At 37.2% G+C, this 13,407-nt stretch overlaps 3 protein-coding genes across 4 annotated transcripts; 1 reads left to right on the top strand and 2 right to left on the bottom strand.

The window, feature by feature from the left end:
* Nucleotides 1–1,045: 1,045 nt before the first annotated feature.
* LOC114724622 (NADH--cytochrome b5 reductase 1-like) lies at nucleotides 1,046–5,331 on the bottom strand. The gene is made up of 9 exons (XM_028911013.1): nucleotides 5,045–5,331; nucleotides 4,295–4,436; nucleotides 3,974–4,064; nucleotides 3,758–3,835; nucleotides 2,990–3,070; nucleotides 2,808–2,897; nucleotides 2,000–2,065; nucleotides 1,468–1,554; nucleotides 1,046–1,319 (listed from the first exon to the last, which is right to left on the bottom strand). Exons 1-9 carry the CDS (start codon nucleotides 5,151–5,153, stop codon nucleotides 1,227–1,229), a joined length of 837 nt encoding a protein of 278 aa, XP_028766846.1. The 5' UTR covers nucleotides 5,154–5,331; the 3' UTR covers nucleotides 1,046–1,226.
* Nucleotides 5,332–7,090: 1,759 nt separating this feature from the next.
* Nucleotides 7,091–9,003, bottom strand: LOC114724636 (probable lysophospholipase BODYGUARD 4). Its single transcript, XM_028911029.1, has 4 exons — nucleotides 8,472–9,003; nucleotides 8,030–8,379; nucleotides 7,707–7,903; nucleotides 7,091–7,602 (listed from the first exon to the last, which is right to left on the bottom strand). The coding sequence occupies exons 1-4, from the start codon at nucleotides 8,899–8,901 to the stop codon at nucleotides 7,248–7,250; spliced, it is 1,332 nt and encodes a 443-aa protein (XP_028766862.1). The 5' UTR covers nucleotides 8,902–9,003; the 3' UTR covers nucleotides 7,091–7,247.
* Nucleotides 9,004–11,188: 2,185 nt separating this feature from the next.
* On the top strand, nucleotides 11,189–12,192 carry LOC114724615 (uncharacterized). 2 transcript variants are annotated; one of them, XM_028911001.1, is made up of 4 exons: nucleotides 11,189–11,231; nucleotides 11,307–11,420; nucleotides 11,501–11,562; nucleotides 11,674–12,192. In XM_028911001.1, exons 2-4 carry the CDS (start codon nucleotides 11,336–11,338, stop codon nucleotides 11,818–11,820), a joined length of 294 nt encoding a protein of 97 aa, XP_028766834.1. In that variant the 5' UTR covers nucleotides 11,189–11,231; nucleotides 11,307–11,335; the 3' UTR covers nucleotides 11,821–12,192. The 2 variants fall into 2 exon arrangements, with proteins under 2 accessions (XP_028766834.1, XP_028766833.1); XM_028911000.1 differs by lacking the exon at nucleotides 11,189–11,231 and having other exon boundaries at nucleotides 11,275–11,420.
* Nucleotides 12,193–13,407: the final 1,215 nt, after the last annotated feature.

Raw genomic sequence — 13,407 nt, forward strand, 5'->3', positions numbered from 1 at the left:
TTGACACATGCACAAGCAGCCAGTAGTGCGCCCTTGTTAATTTTAATTACTGCTAAATTAGTTACCAAAGCACTATAAAAATCACGTTTCCGTAGAGTAGAGATGGGATTTAAATTCACATTTAAAATCCAGGTATTTAAAATTAATTTTTTGTTATACTCATTGGGGTTTGAGCTCATTTAGGGTTCTGGCTACTTCAGATTATTTATCTGAGTAGTATTAAAAAATCCACAATTGAGTTATCTTATTTGTGTGACCTGTCTTGAATAATATTTTAAAAATTATATTTAAGATTTTAAATAGTTAGAATAAATTAGGTGCTTGATCCCTTAAAACGAGTACACTTTATTCAATTCATTTAACAAGTAACGAATAGTGTAACTGCGGCTCTTCCGCCTTTTATTATAAAATTTAACTTTTTAAATAAGTCCATTTCCTTTGATAAGATTTTCTTTAAATTTATCTAAACATTTAATATATTATTACTTATTTTATCTCTAATTTAAAATATTTAATTTAATTTTTTTATTTATCTTATTATTACTTTCTCACATTTATCTATTTATATATAAAGGCATATTAAGAAAAAAAAATTACATTTACTACATATTAATAACTTTTAACTAATTTTAACTGTTTTCTTAAATCACATAATTTCATTAAAAAGATTTTATAATAAGAGATAAAAGAAGCACATCTATAGAAATTATGAACACGCACCAAAAACTAAATAAAAATTATCAACAGCGCAAATCCTCTATTGGGCCTCCTCTCCAAATTTTGTATTTACTTTTTTCTTTATTTTAATGACCATTGTGTACTGTACCAAAAAATATCACTAATGTGTAATGTCTAAACTCAAAAGCCCAACCCCATGTTGGCAAAAACAAAAAGCCCAACCCCCGAATTCAGCCCTTAAATAGCCCATGACGAAGCATTAAAAAGTGTCCTTTCCATTTCGGAAAGAGAGAGAGAGAGAGAGAGATATATAATATATATATATATATATATATATATATATTTGGCGACACATGCAAGCAAAATATTTCTGCACTTGAAAGCATGTGGATGCTCATAATGCAAGAAACCATAGAACGCAATGTCTCAACCTCATAATCGGATTAAACGCAATTATTTCAGATTTTCTACTCTGCCACAGGAGAACGTTCTGAAACTAAATGCACCGTTGACACAATGCTTTACAGTCAAAGCAGGTTATAAATCAATCAGAACTGGAACTGCATCTCGGGGGAATATCCAAGGGCATCCAGGTGAGCAGCCATTGCCTTGTTCATGGGTGGGGGGCCACACCTCAAAATCTGCGAATAAACATTCCACAACCACCATAATTAATCATCATCCTCCTCTAAAGCTTAGAAGCTCACAGAATCAATAGAAGACCAGTCACAACATCAAAGCTCCAAATTAATAATATGGAGAATATGGTAAGAGTAAATAAAACAAAACCTTGATATCATTGGCTGGAGCAGGGCAATGTGTTTGGATCATCTCCTTTGAAACAAATCCAACACCACCATCCCATACTTCAGGAGGCTGGGTCGATGACATAATTTAAGTCAGTAATATCAAAAGGACTTATCATTAGACAGTCATTATATACAACACTACACAGAATATCATGAAGCGGCCTCTTCCCAGAAAGTATCATGGATGTTATTCAAGCACAAAGCATGTAAGTCCGAGTCAGGAAACTCCCAGAAACCACTAACATGTATCTTCACACCAAAGGACTTTCTTCCAAAAGCAATCAATTATAGTCAGAGCCCAAGCGCATATTATGTCTGTCCTTGTTAATTACTATTTACTAATCACTTTCACGATTTTTTTTTGTGTGAATTTCCTCACTAGATTTTGCACTTTCCAATTGCTTGATCAACCCTAGTTAGGACTACAATTGCAATATCAACAATGATGCCAAAGCGTACAGGTTATGGATGAGAAAAGGAAAACTTTTGTTCTGCATTCTACAGCAACTAACCTGGTTCAAGACATAATATACTTTAAAGCGATCAGGATACTTCGAAGCAAGACCATCCAATTCTCCCTGCATGCATAAGAAAAGTGTATATGAAGGGTTCCCTTTGAATAGTACAAACAAATTCAAAAGGCAGTCACTGACTGATGGGGGGATGCGTAGCTCAAGTTTTTCCATGATTCCATTCGTTCAAGGAAAAGAAACAATAATAATGAGGAAGGAAAAATTGAGTACAAAATTGTCTTCATGAAGAAACAGCTACATAATTCTTTGACACTTGTAACACTCCATTTTGTATGTGATGGAACCTTAACATCAACCGCCCCTCCCCCCAGGGCAGCAAAAAGAAAGGAACCCTCCTCAATGAACATGCGAAGGACATTCGTATGGAAGAATAATCTCTCTTAACTAAGCAAGCTCATAACCTCAATAGATACTAGTGTATACGGAAGACAAAAGCATATCCAACCACTTCGCAACCAAATACATGCATTTTGCCCCAGTTATTGACATTTCCTATGCATAACTTTAAGAAAAGACTCGGCAATTGCGTAAATAGACTTGAGCTAGGCATTTTGAAACAGCCATATAATATTGCTAAAAGTGCAAAATGTGCTTTGTGATGAACAAGAATTGTATCACATCGGCATAAAATTCTCAGTATGCCTACAGACTCTGTACAATTGACCATAGGTCATGCATGGACAAACTAATCAACTTTAGTATCAAGCTATGAATCTCTTCAAACAAAATGGAAAATATAATATACTTCATTTTTCAAAAATAAAAAATAAAAATAAATGCCAGTTACCTTCAAAAGAATGTCCTCATATGTAACATTGGCATAGATAAGATGCACCTTTGTCCTGTCTTTTGGGTTTTCTAGTATGGCTCTAGCAACCTAGAGAAGCAACAGGGTAAAAGGCTATGAAAGAGAATTCTTTTAAGCCTCTCATGATGAAAAAACAAACAGTATCTGTTCAAAATGTATACTTGGAACATTGGAGTGATTCCAGACCCTCCAGCAATCATTCCAAATGCTCTAACCTCACCAATTCGATACTTGAAGCGTCCCTGAAAGTGATCCGATGTAAGATAAAACTATCCAAATAACAAGTCTTTGATTCGGCTATAAGAAATTATATCCAAAATACAAAGATCAAATCTTAAATAGATTGAAGTTACCAAATAAAAATACTAGTCAGAAAACGCAAAAATTAATTTCCTCATATTTCTCTGTTCCTTGGGCATAGACATTAAGATAAATTTGACCTAACACGGAGTAGTAACTGGAATTTCATTCAAATATAATATGAAAATAATTTTACCAGAAATTGCTAGAAATGTCTAACATTCATAAGGACCACAATAGCCATTAGGAAATAAAATAGGGAGAACGACAATTAGGTCCTAAAAGAGGAGATTAATGGCAATTAGGTCCCGACAAATTTTTCAGAAAAATGTTACAAATAACAATTTGAGCAACTGCAAATTCAGGAATCTCAATTGCAAACAAGACATTTATGTATCAAATATAACTCAATTTGCAATTGAGATTCCAGCTTGCAACCGTGAATCGATGTTTGCAACTCATTTTTCAGAGATTTTTTTCAGGGACCTAACTGTCATTTGCTCTCTCTTTAGGGACTTGGATGTCATTCCCCCCAATAAAATAAGACATCAATGATCAAAGTTTCTAACAGAAAGAAGAAAAGGGGGAGCCTGAAAATTTTTATGATAGCGCGTTCTAGAAACATTTACCTTGGGTCCTTTAACAGCAAGATAGTCTCCAACACGCATCTCACGGAAATGGTGTGACATCCTTCCTTGTGGGTACATCTACTCGACGGCAAGCAGAAGAAAATAACAAGGGACAAGATGAAGAAGACTGGAAATAGAAAATTTGGGGGGGGGGGGGGGAGGATACAGACAGTCGCCTCAGTCCAACCCAAAAAGAAAAAGGTTGGACATACGAACCTTTATAACTAGTTCAAAATACCCAACATCAGAATCCAGCGTAGTAGGTGTATATGGTTTGATTACTTCTTCACCTTGACCATCCTTACCCCTGTTAGAAAAGGAGCTTGTTCCTAGTATGAAAACAAAACTTTGACAAAGAAACTAAACAAAAGAACTTTGTCTCCCGTCATACTTCTGACTAAAATTCAAAATGCCTAATATCTGTTCCCAGCCAACATTAAGATTTACATGATAAGCACATAACAATTTTGAAACTAATAATCCCAAAAGGTTTCAAGCACAGTGAGAAACACAAGAAACAAGATCAGGCAGCGAAACCTGCAACTTATATGTTGTCCTATTGGAAGACCCAAAACTGAAGTAGGAGTTGGAAGTTTAAATGTGAACTTTGCCACATTATGGCTCAGCTGAGTACGCTTCACAAGTTTAAACTCCTTAAAGTCCTCAGGGTTTAAGCAACCTGCGATCACATAGATGATGTGATGTTCAGTTTAGAGATCAATAGAATAACTAGATACAACATTAAAATCAGAAACTACAAACATAACAAGCAGTAGCAAGAATTTAGTTCATCCCAGTATTCAATGCAATGAGTTTCACGTCATCTCTAAATTTTTCCCACTCTTGTCAAATAGGAATTCCAATGAAAATTAAGTCGAGAAATATTCTACACGCAGTGATAGACACTGTCGTATTTTTTACACTCCTGTCTTCTATGTTGATCGGTACACCAAAGGTTTTTGTTAAGATGCCCAGACTGTTCATCGTATCGAAGGACTTAAATTGCAAGAGGTTAAGATTACAATTACAAATAATAGATTCTATAATCAAACAGAAGCACCTGAACATCATTGAGAGAAGAAAGGGTGGTAGCCATGGATTTCGCAAACCCAAAATTTCGAGCCAAACGACTCCATTTAAGATCCCCATATGAAGACATTGTCGTATCTCAAAAGGGGAAGAAACCAAAAACTACCAGGAATGACAGGTAATCGTGAATATCAACCCATCTATAATCATAATAAAGATAGAATCAAGGTGGCAGAAACATGAAATCCAAGGCCAAACCTTTGGGCTTCTTGGACGACAAGAGGTAGAAAGCACCGAGAACAATGGCTAAAAGAGCCACGGCGACGCCCACAAGCATCTGATTTTCCGGTGTCTGTAGGAAGTCCATGGCTTAAGCTCTAGATTGCAGACGGCAGAATTGCGGGAGATTCACGGCCCTATGTTGCCCGGGCCTCCACCAAAGCGCCCCACTCGAAACTCCCCAGCTACTCTGAAGTCTAAGCAGAAACTATGACAGGGACGGAAGTAATAAATTAAACTTAAGGACATGCTTGGGTGCCCCAAAACCATGGTTTGGGTGACCCACCCAAACAGCATCATAGGGAAGGAAAAGTGCTCGCAGCGGCCCCAATCATGTAAGATGTTGCTCCAAAACCCTTGAAAATCCAAATAAAATAGAAGTTAACATTATAAATGAACAAGTGAAAAGAATTTAAGGTTTAGCATTAATAAAAAATAATTTTAATTACTTGATGGGTTTATATAGTAATTATTTTTTTACCAGGGTATATAGTAATTATTTTACATCTTACAGTTTAAGATATAATTATAATCATAATCATAAAATGACGCCTATTTTGTAACTTGCGAAAATTTTCGGTGTCTGCTCAGGGTTGGGTTTTTTGATGCAATGCAAGATGGGGTTTATATATGTAAGTTTTTCCGAAAAAGTGGAAGTAGGACCGGGGCCGAAGGGATGGCATTGGTGGTAGGTGGACGAGTTCTGACTTCTGAGAGACCTGTCCTATTTGTTTTTTTAAACAAATATTTGGGGCTAGGGAGCAGCTCGCCAGTTCATCATTAGGTAACATATCAAATCATATAACCAAGAAAAAAAAAACTCTATTTTAAATTATCAATTATTAATTCTCTCTTTTTTTTCCCTTCGTCCCCTTATTTATTTGACCTTTCATGTCACCGACTTCTACTGTGAACGTGCCGTTCGGTTTAATGATAAAAGAATTGGGAGTGAATGAATTTACGATGGTAAGTCGTAAGATAGGAAGGAGGAGTGTTGTGGAATCTCAGGCACAGGTACGATTCAGTGCCCTTAGAAAGGTGGAGACAACAGTTCTCAGCCAGCATGCTCCACGTGTTGCTCTAAGATGTGTTTGGATAAGTAGTGAGAGAAGTTTTTTTTTTTCAATCTGACTTTTACATAAGTCAGATTTGATAAAAGTCAAATAGGGGGTGATGTGATTTATGTTTGTATTAACTTTTGTAGAAAAATCAGTTTAAGAAGCTGAAACTTGTTTGGATAAATAATAAAAAAGTAAGTTTAGATACAAAATAATTGAAAATGACATAAATTTTATTAAGTAATATTATAATAGTAAGTTCTAAGTAATAAAATAAAAACAAAAAGATATATTTTTTTACAAAAAAAAATATAAACATTAAGTAAATAAATGAAAAAATAGTATGGTGTTTTTTTTTTCCAATTTTACGCTAGTATTTACTCTTGCAATAATTTATGTTCAGTATTTACTAAAAAAAATATTATCCTTAATTTATTGTTCCACTTTTACAGCATGTGAATGTCTTAAAAAAAAAAAAAATTGTTCATGTCTAATATCATCATCTCTTCTCTTTCTTCTTTTCTTCTTTCCTGCACACCCCACCGTCCCTCACCCCAACTCTCCTCACTCCAAAAGCAAAAAAAAATTAGCTTCTACCCAACAGCTCATTAGACCCCATGAGCCCATCACAAAAAGAAGTCAATCCAAATTTCAAAATCCCAAAAGTAGCTTTTACCGGTAGAGACGCACGTTTAGGCCACGAAACGCGATGCCAAACACACCCTAATCATTCTGCCTACCGTTTTAGTTGAGACCCACCAACTGTAACTTGCCTTCACCCTCCCTATTTTGTGTTTGATTTGATGCCATTACATTATTTCCATGGAAATCAAGTTATAATTTACTATTCCATTGGCTCTTATACAGTGTTCTGGTTTGGGATCTGAACCGGCCTTGTTTAACAATGGAGACGTGCTTTCTGATAATACAATCTTCATTATGGAATTAAAAGATATTGGAGGAATTATTTTTGAAGCCCAATATCTTCTGCTTCACGGGATTTATTCTTGTTTATTTAACAACAAAAGATTTAGATTTGAAAAGATTACAGTGTGTCAACTTCCAAATTTCCATGAACCTACGATCTCCCTCAACCTTCTATCTAAACAGATCCTCCACGAACCCTATATTTTGGCTGCATCCTTTTCTTGCACATTACTCCATTTGCAAGCGGCCCATACATCCTCTAGGTAGTGAGCACATTCCTTCTCTCTGCCCAAAATTACATTGCCATGGTCCGCATTTCTTATGATGCTAACCTCAGCTTTTGGAGCTTTCAGCTTCAAGTTATAGCAGCACTCCAACGGGACGACCGCATCTTTATCGCCTTGAATCACATTTATTCTGACTCCAGCTTTACTCAAGTCCTCCAGATACCTATCCATAAATTTCGCGCCCCCACAAATCACATTGTGCATGGAACTCCAAGCTGAATGATGGGTGTGCCTGGTCAGGTCTATGGCCAAGAAATGAAGATCCCTGCAAAAGTTAAGAGGCCAGCTTATCAGTACCATGCATGCCAATGACGCGTGCACTGCAATCTTTTGCTCTTCTGTCAAGAAAAATGTAGTCGTTAGTTTTACCTTTGGAAAGTAAAGAACTTTATAATTTTCTCCCATATCCTGTGATTTCTGCAAAACATGAGGCAAACAAATCGACCTAAGTGCTCATACCACGACATGAAGGCAGAACCGAATGCCAATGGCGGCCACAGTTTCTTGCCAGCAAGTTTTGTGAGTGCCTTTAAACTAGCATCATTTCCACCAGAAGGGAAGTACGGCTGCCAGCAAATCAATAAAGAGAAAATTGCTAAATGATAGAGTTGCGGACGGATGATCAATTTGGGTCTCTGCTTTGAAATTAGAATTCTGAGAGAGGCTTATCAGGTAGGGTTTTAGGCACTTACAGGGGCAACAAGGGTGATGGACTTGACACACTTGGAGTACTTTGCAGCCAAAGCCAGCGCAATCAAGCAACCCATAGAGTGTGCAACCAGATGAAAAGAGCTTAAATTCAGTGGTTGAACCACGGATTTCTCTATCATTCCCACATGATCTTTCAGAGTATAGGAACAATTCCTTGGCTTTGGGCTCCTACCAAATCCCAGCAAATCCACCGCAACCAAACGGTAATTCTGCTTTACTTGTTCAGAAAAATATGGGACAACTGTCTGTGTCCAGAATGAAGAAGAAGAGAGAAACCCATGCAAAAAAACCACGTTCTCAGAAGGCATTCCCTTGCAGTTCTCATCAGTGGCTGTCAAACATGATTTTGAACTGCATGAGCAACTCAATGAATACAACATTAAAAAGAAAAAAAGAAAAGAAAAGAAACAGAAACAAATTTACCAACGGAGGACTCGTTCACCACAAAATGAAGCTTGTGATCACCATCACTCACCCACGAAAGGCACGACTCGCACCCACAATCGGACCAACGGTTCATCGACCACCTACCTTCGCTACATTTTGTCTCGGAATCTTTTAATTTCCTTTCAATTCGAAGGAAACCCATTTCCCTGAACAAGTTTTGCCTCCTGTACAATGTATCTGATAGCTCGCCGTCCTGATCATCTTTCGTGTTCTCCTCGCGCCGACCCCTGTTTCCACAACAAGACGTGAAGGCCTCCCCTTCAATATATTCATCAAGGTATTTATATATTAGGCAAAAAAGGGTGTCCAGGAAATCAAGAAAAAGGAAAACGATGGAAGTGATGACAGAGACTAGCTTTTCAGCAGGTTTGGTAAGCCATTTTGCCGAGAAATCTGCAAGAGACATGGATGGATGAAGAGGAAGACGGGGTCAGAAAGTGGAAAAGAATAGAATGGCGATTGTAGAAAGGTGAGAATGGGAGAATATGAGATGGCGGTATAGATTCGACCACGTCGAGGCATCTCATTCACTCCACGCTCGTAGTAGCGGATCAAGTGTGGCCCCTCAATCCTTCCAGGTCCCTGCTCCCCGGGCTCGGCCACCCCAGCTGGAATGAGCTCCATTCGGTGTCGTTTCCTGGTCACATCTTGTCGTTTTTGCCAGCTGGCCCTTGTCGTTCGTTTTTATTTGTCCTCTTTCTTCGTGTCATGGCTCGGCAACGGCAAGGGCTTCCTATCATAATTTGCACCAAAAAATTAGGGCTCATACTCACTCGAACCCACCCCATGTTTATTTCTGATTGACATCAAAATTCGATCGAATCGAACCTATTCGTGTAAACTCAAACAAATATTCCCCCTTGTCATCGCTGAGAGGTTTGGGTAAAACTTAGAACTTTTGTTGCTTTGAAATTAAAAACAATTAGAAGTAAAACAGTTCCGTGTAAGTTGGACTTGAATCTGAGGGTTTTTCAGCAACATTTTCGTCTGATACTTTCTTCATAGGCCCAATTTCCAACAAGAAAAGGCCATGGCATTCTTTTATTTCCTTTGGGCCAAATTGGCGTACACGAGTAAATGGAGACTTCCCGCTGTGTTGTGAATGTATTGCTGGACCTACTTATTGTCTGCATTGGGTTGGACCAAGTTGGAGCCTCTGCCAAGACGGATCCCTCCCAATCTTCTCTTTTTGATGCATTTAAGTTAATTGACTAATTTAAATAGATTAAAAAAATTAGGTAAATCAATTATTTATAATAAATAGGTATTGTTTTTTTTAAAATATCCTTACTAAATGTATTAGCCAAAACTACAAGTTTATGAAATATTTAACATGTGTAACTACTACAAAAACTACTTTGAGAAAAAATAGATAAATATGAGAAACGGTAGGGATTGGCATTTTATATTTATGACCAAATTAAAAGTCAAACTAGCTTTTATATTAAAGAAGAGAGGTAGTATATATCTAAAATGTTTGAAGGCTCTAATGGATGAGGATTATGTAGGGGGGTATTAGTTTTATTTTCTGGACTTTCTAGCCCTCTTCACTGCCCAAAAAAAGGGTTGGAGCCTCCGCTACTACTTCTATTTGTCTTCAACAAACCCAAAAAAAGAAAAAAAGGAAGGGAAAAAAACAGAGATAAGAGATAAGAGAGATCAGGAGGAGTATGGAGGCTGCTTCACTGAGGGAGATTCTTATCAATGCATGGCAATAAAGAATTGTGTGGAGAAACTCGTGCAAGTGTACGAATTGATAACACCTTCGATTGTAGTAATACAAGATGAAAGGAACCATAGCGTGTGGTGCAGCAAGTGAACAGTCTTGAGCTAGACTATATGATGATATTCACACACACACAAAAGCAAAACCTGACTTGGTATATAGTTGGCAGCTTGGTGTTGATGAAGAGTGGCGTAAGATGTAGATGAGTGAGCAGTAGTAGTGCTTGTGGTTGTCAAGATCACATTCAGGCACACGAAATCACTGAGAGAAAGGATTATGTTATGTCATATCTGCTACATACAGGTTCACCGCCCATAGTCCCACACCTTTCACTGTTATCTTCACTTGATGCATCTCCCTCCAATCACATACTTCCTCAAGATGGAATCTCTTTCCCGTTCCTTCCCTTTCCATCCCACCCATTCCATATCAGTGTAAATGAAAGAATTAAAAAAATATTGATGTTCATTCCGTTTTAAATCAAGACAAAAGTCACTCAATTATGGAGGTAATCCAGTGTCTGATCATGATTGATTCGTTGTGTGATAGCGCATTCTGGCATGTTATGTCAGGTACTGCAAAGTCAAAATTCTATCTAATCAAGTCCCTCAGATCATGATGAGCAGGATTCATGTAACCAGAGCTTATCCCTACTTCATAATCATTACCCCTTGGGTCCTCAAGTCATAAAACAGTTAACAGCGCAGAAGGGTCTCTCTTTTCTTCCTTTATAGACAAACAGGCCCTTGCAGTGGTGTTTGATAACTGACTACATGTGTTAAATTTTGCGGCAGCATTAGTTCCAAGATTGGTCCCTCTTTTGACACCTAGCGACACCTGTTTCTCTTCGTCGTGGCGAAGGAAGGATGGACTTGCTCTTTGCCACATGCACATATTAAAAATAATACATATATCTTTTTGGAAGAAAGAAATGATGACATGTAGAAGTTGAGGTTGACTTGGAGCATTAGCACTCATACTTCCTGTGAAGCTCAAGTAAATTATATTTTGTACGTCTGATATTTTTCCTATATAAGCACCGTCTCCTCACGCTTTGCCTTATCATCATTCGCCACCTTTTGCAGTCTCGAGGTCTGTTCTCTTGCAGTTCAACATGGTGCACAAATCTCCCCCGCAACTGCTCATCATCCTTCTGGGTTTTTCACTTGTTATCTCGTCTGTTGCTGTCCCAGCAAGCAGTAAGACTTGAACCATTTTGCTTGAGTTAATTCCTTAGTTACTAAACTCTGACACGCATCTTCAATTTCATGGTACACAGGAAGCCTCTTGTCAAACGGGGAAGAATTTTCAAGACTCTCAACCCAGGCAACACCGCTTCAGGTTCCATAGCTAATTAACTTGGACCCATGATTCTCACTCATTCTCAGTTCTTCAATATGTCAAGGTCTCAAAATTGAGAATATGATGATGTCTTGGAAAACAAAATTGCAGGGTTTGGTGGATTTGAGGACTGGGGAAGAGACGACTGAGACGGGAGAAGATCAGGTGATAGTGGGAAGGATGGATTTGGAGAGTACAGACTATCCAGGGACAGGAGCTAACAACCGTCACGATCCAAGAACACCGGGAAGACCTTGAATGATCCACAATTGTTCTTAGCATCTCTGTATGGGTTATCTATAAGACCTTAAGAAGCTTGTTTAAGATTTGTTTATTCTTGATGCAGACTTTCCGTTAGTGGGTGAATGTAATTGTGTTTTAGCAGAGTTAGTCAGGTACTACGAAGATCTTGAGGTGGCTTTCTGTGATCTCAATCTCCCAAAATGTAATGAAGTTTTTGGAATAAGGAGACTTGCTTATAGGAAGCAACGTCACATGCCCGAAAAATCAAGTCTGCCAGTTTCGACTGTTGAATTTGGTGGGGGATGGTGAAATTCAATGCATTGCTTAGTTATCCTGTCCGTCTGTGACTTTTCCAATAAAATATAAAATAGTAATTGTGTTGCCATCGCCTCTTATTTTAGTTGAATTCAACAATTCAATGAATTTCCTGGCCAAAAAATGATAGTAACTCAATTAATTTCGTTTGTCAGTTTAGGGTTCTTAGTTCTTTTTTGGGAGCGGATGGCTCTACTAAATAGGATCGGCGAAATATGTACAGAGATGCCATGGGCCGGAAGGTTTGGGCCATCATAACTGAGGAGGCTTTAAATAGGGTTCGGGCTGAATTAATAGCGGGCAGTCTTCGCATAAGAAAGGCCCAACTTAAATTTTGTTTAACCACGAAATACTTTATCCATAATCCAAAACCCACCAATATAAGCCCACTCAACTGCATGATTTTAATATCAGCATGGATTGGGATTTCCAGCGTGGTGCCGGTTTATCACACCATACGATTATCATCACACTTTGAAGATTTTTTTATTGGTGAATTTATTTATTTTAAAAAAAACGTAAGCAGTTACACTTGTACATTTGAATGTTTTGTTCCAAATTTCCAAGCACTATGATTCATGAACTAAATGGTTTATTTTGCATAAGTTGGCCTATATATAATTCCTGAAGTCTCAACAAGTTTGAGACTTGAAACGCTATGTGACCGATGTCTACAGGATTTGACCCTTCAAAACAATGTTTCAAAGATTTCTTCCCCCCTTTAAAAAAAGCAGGAGAAAATAGCAAATAAATGCTCCCAATATATAAAATTATGATTTAGAACTCTCAATTTGAAAAATAGCAAATAAAGATTCGGTCCTATATTGTAAATATGAAATATTGATAAAATATCTAAAATGTTCCTCAGTCAAATTGTGATTTGATCTACTAAAATTATTATTAGTTAAAGTAAACTTGTCATTTCTCATAGTTAACTTATTATTTGGTATACCCTGAGCTAAATTGTTATTTGATTTATTGAAATTATGATTCGTTAAAGGGAACTTGTCATTTTTTATAGTCAACTTATCACTTGGTCGAGAAATATTTCGTACATTTCATCAAGATTTTATATTTTATAATATGAGATTGAGTCTTTATTTACTGTTTTCAAATTAAAAATCTCAAATTATAATTTCACATATTATGGTTTTTATTTACTATTTTTCTAAAAAAAATCCTTATTTTACTTTATCTGAGTTATTATTTGATGAGACCCGGACAGTAACGGGACTCATGTTCCAAGAAATAGAGCGATCAGCAATCAAAAAGCAAAAAGCAAAAGCC

This window comes from Neltuma alba, unplaced genomic scaffold (genome assembly GCF_004799145.2).
Source record: "Neltuma alba isolate B1F8T4 unplaced genomic scaffold, ASM479914v2 tig00012194_pilon, whole genome shotgun sequence".
NCBI lineage: Eukaryota > Viridiplantae > Streptophyta > Magnoliopsida > Fabales > Fabaceae > Neltuma > Neltuma alba.

Coding starts and splice junctions, on each gene's coding strand:
- LOC114724636 (XM_028911029.1), bottom strand. CDS start 8,901: ATGTCTCTTGCAGATTTCTCGGCAAAATGGCTTACCAAACCTGCTGAA. Junction 7,904..8,029: donor CCATCACCCTTGTTGCCCCT/GTAAGTGCCTAA, acceptor ATTTGCTGGCAG/CCGTACTTCCCTTCTGGTGG. Junction 7,603..7,706: donor AAGTTCTTTACTTTCCAAAG/GTAAAACTAACG, acceptor TAACTTTTGCAG/GGATCTTCATTTCTTGGCCA.
- LOC114724615 (XM_028911001.1), top strand. CDS start 11,336: ATGGTGCACAAATCTCCCCCGCAACTGCTCATCATCCTTCTGGGTTTT. Junction 11,421..11,500: donor TGTTGCTGTCCCAGCAAGCA/GTAAGACTTGAA, acceptor CATGGTACACAG/GAAGCCTCTTGTCAAACGGG. Junction 11,563..11,673: donor CCCAGGCAACACCGCTTCAG/GTTCCATAGCTA, acceptor ACAAAATTGCAG/GGTTTGGTGGATTTGAGGAC.
- LOC114724622 (XM_028911013.1), bottom strand. CDS start 5,153: ATGGACTTCCTACAGACACCGGAAAATCAGATGCTTGTGGGCGTCGCC. Junction 4,065..4,294: donor GGACAACATATAAGTTGCAG/GTTTCGCTGCCT, acceptor CTTTTCTAACAG/GGGTAAGGATGGTCAAGGTG. Junction 2,898..2,989: donor GAATCACTCCAATGTTCCAA/GTATACATTTTG, acceptor TTGCTTCTCTAG/GTTGCTAGAGCCATACTAGA.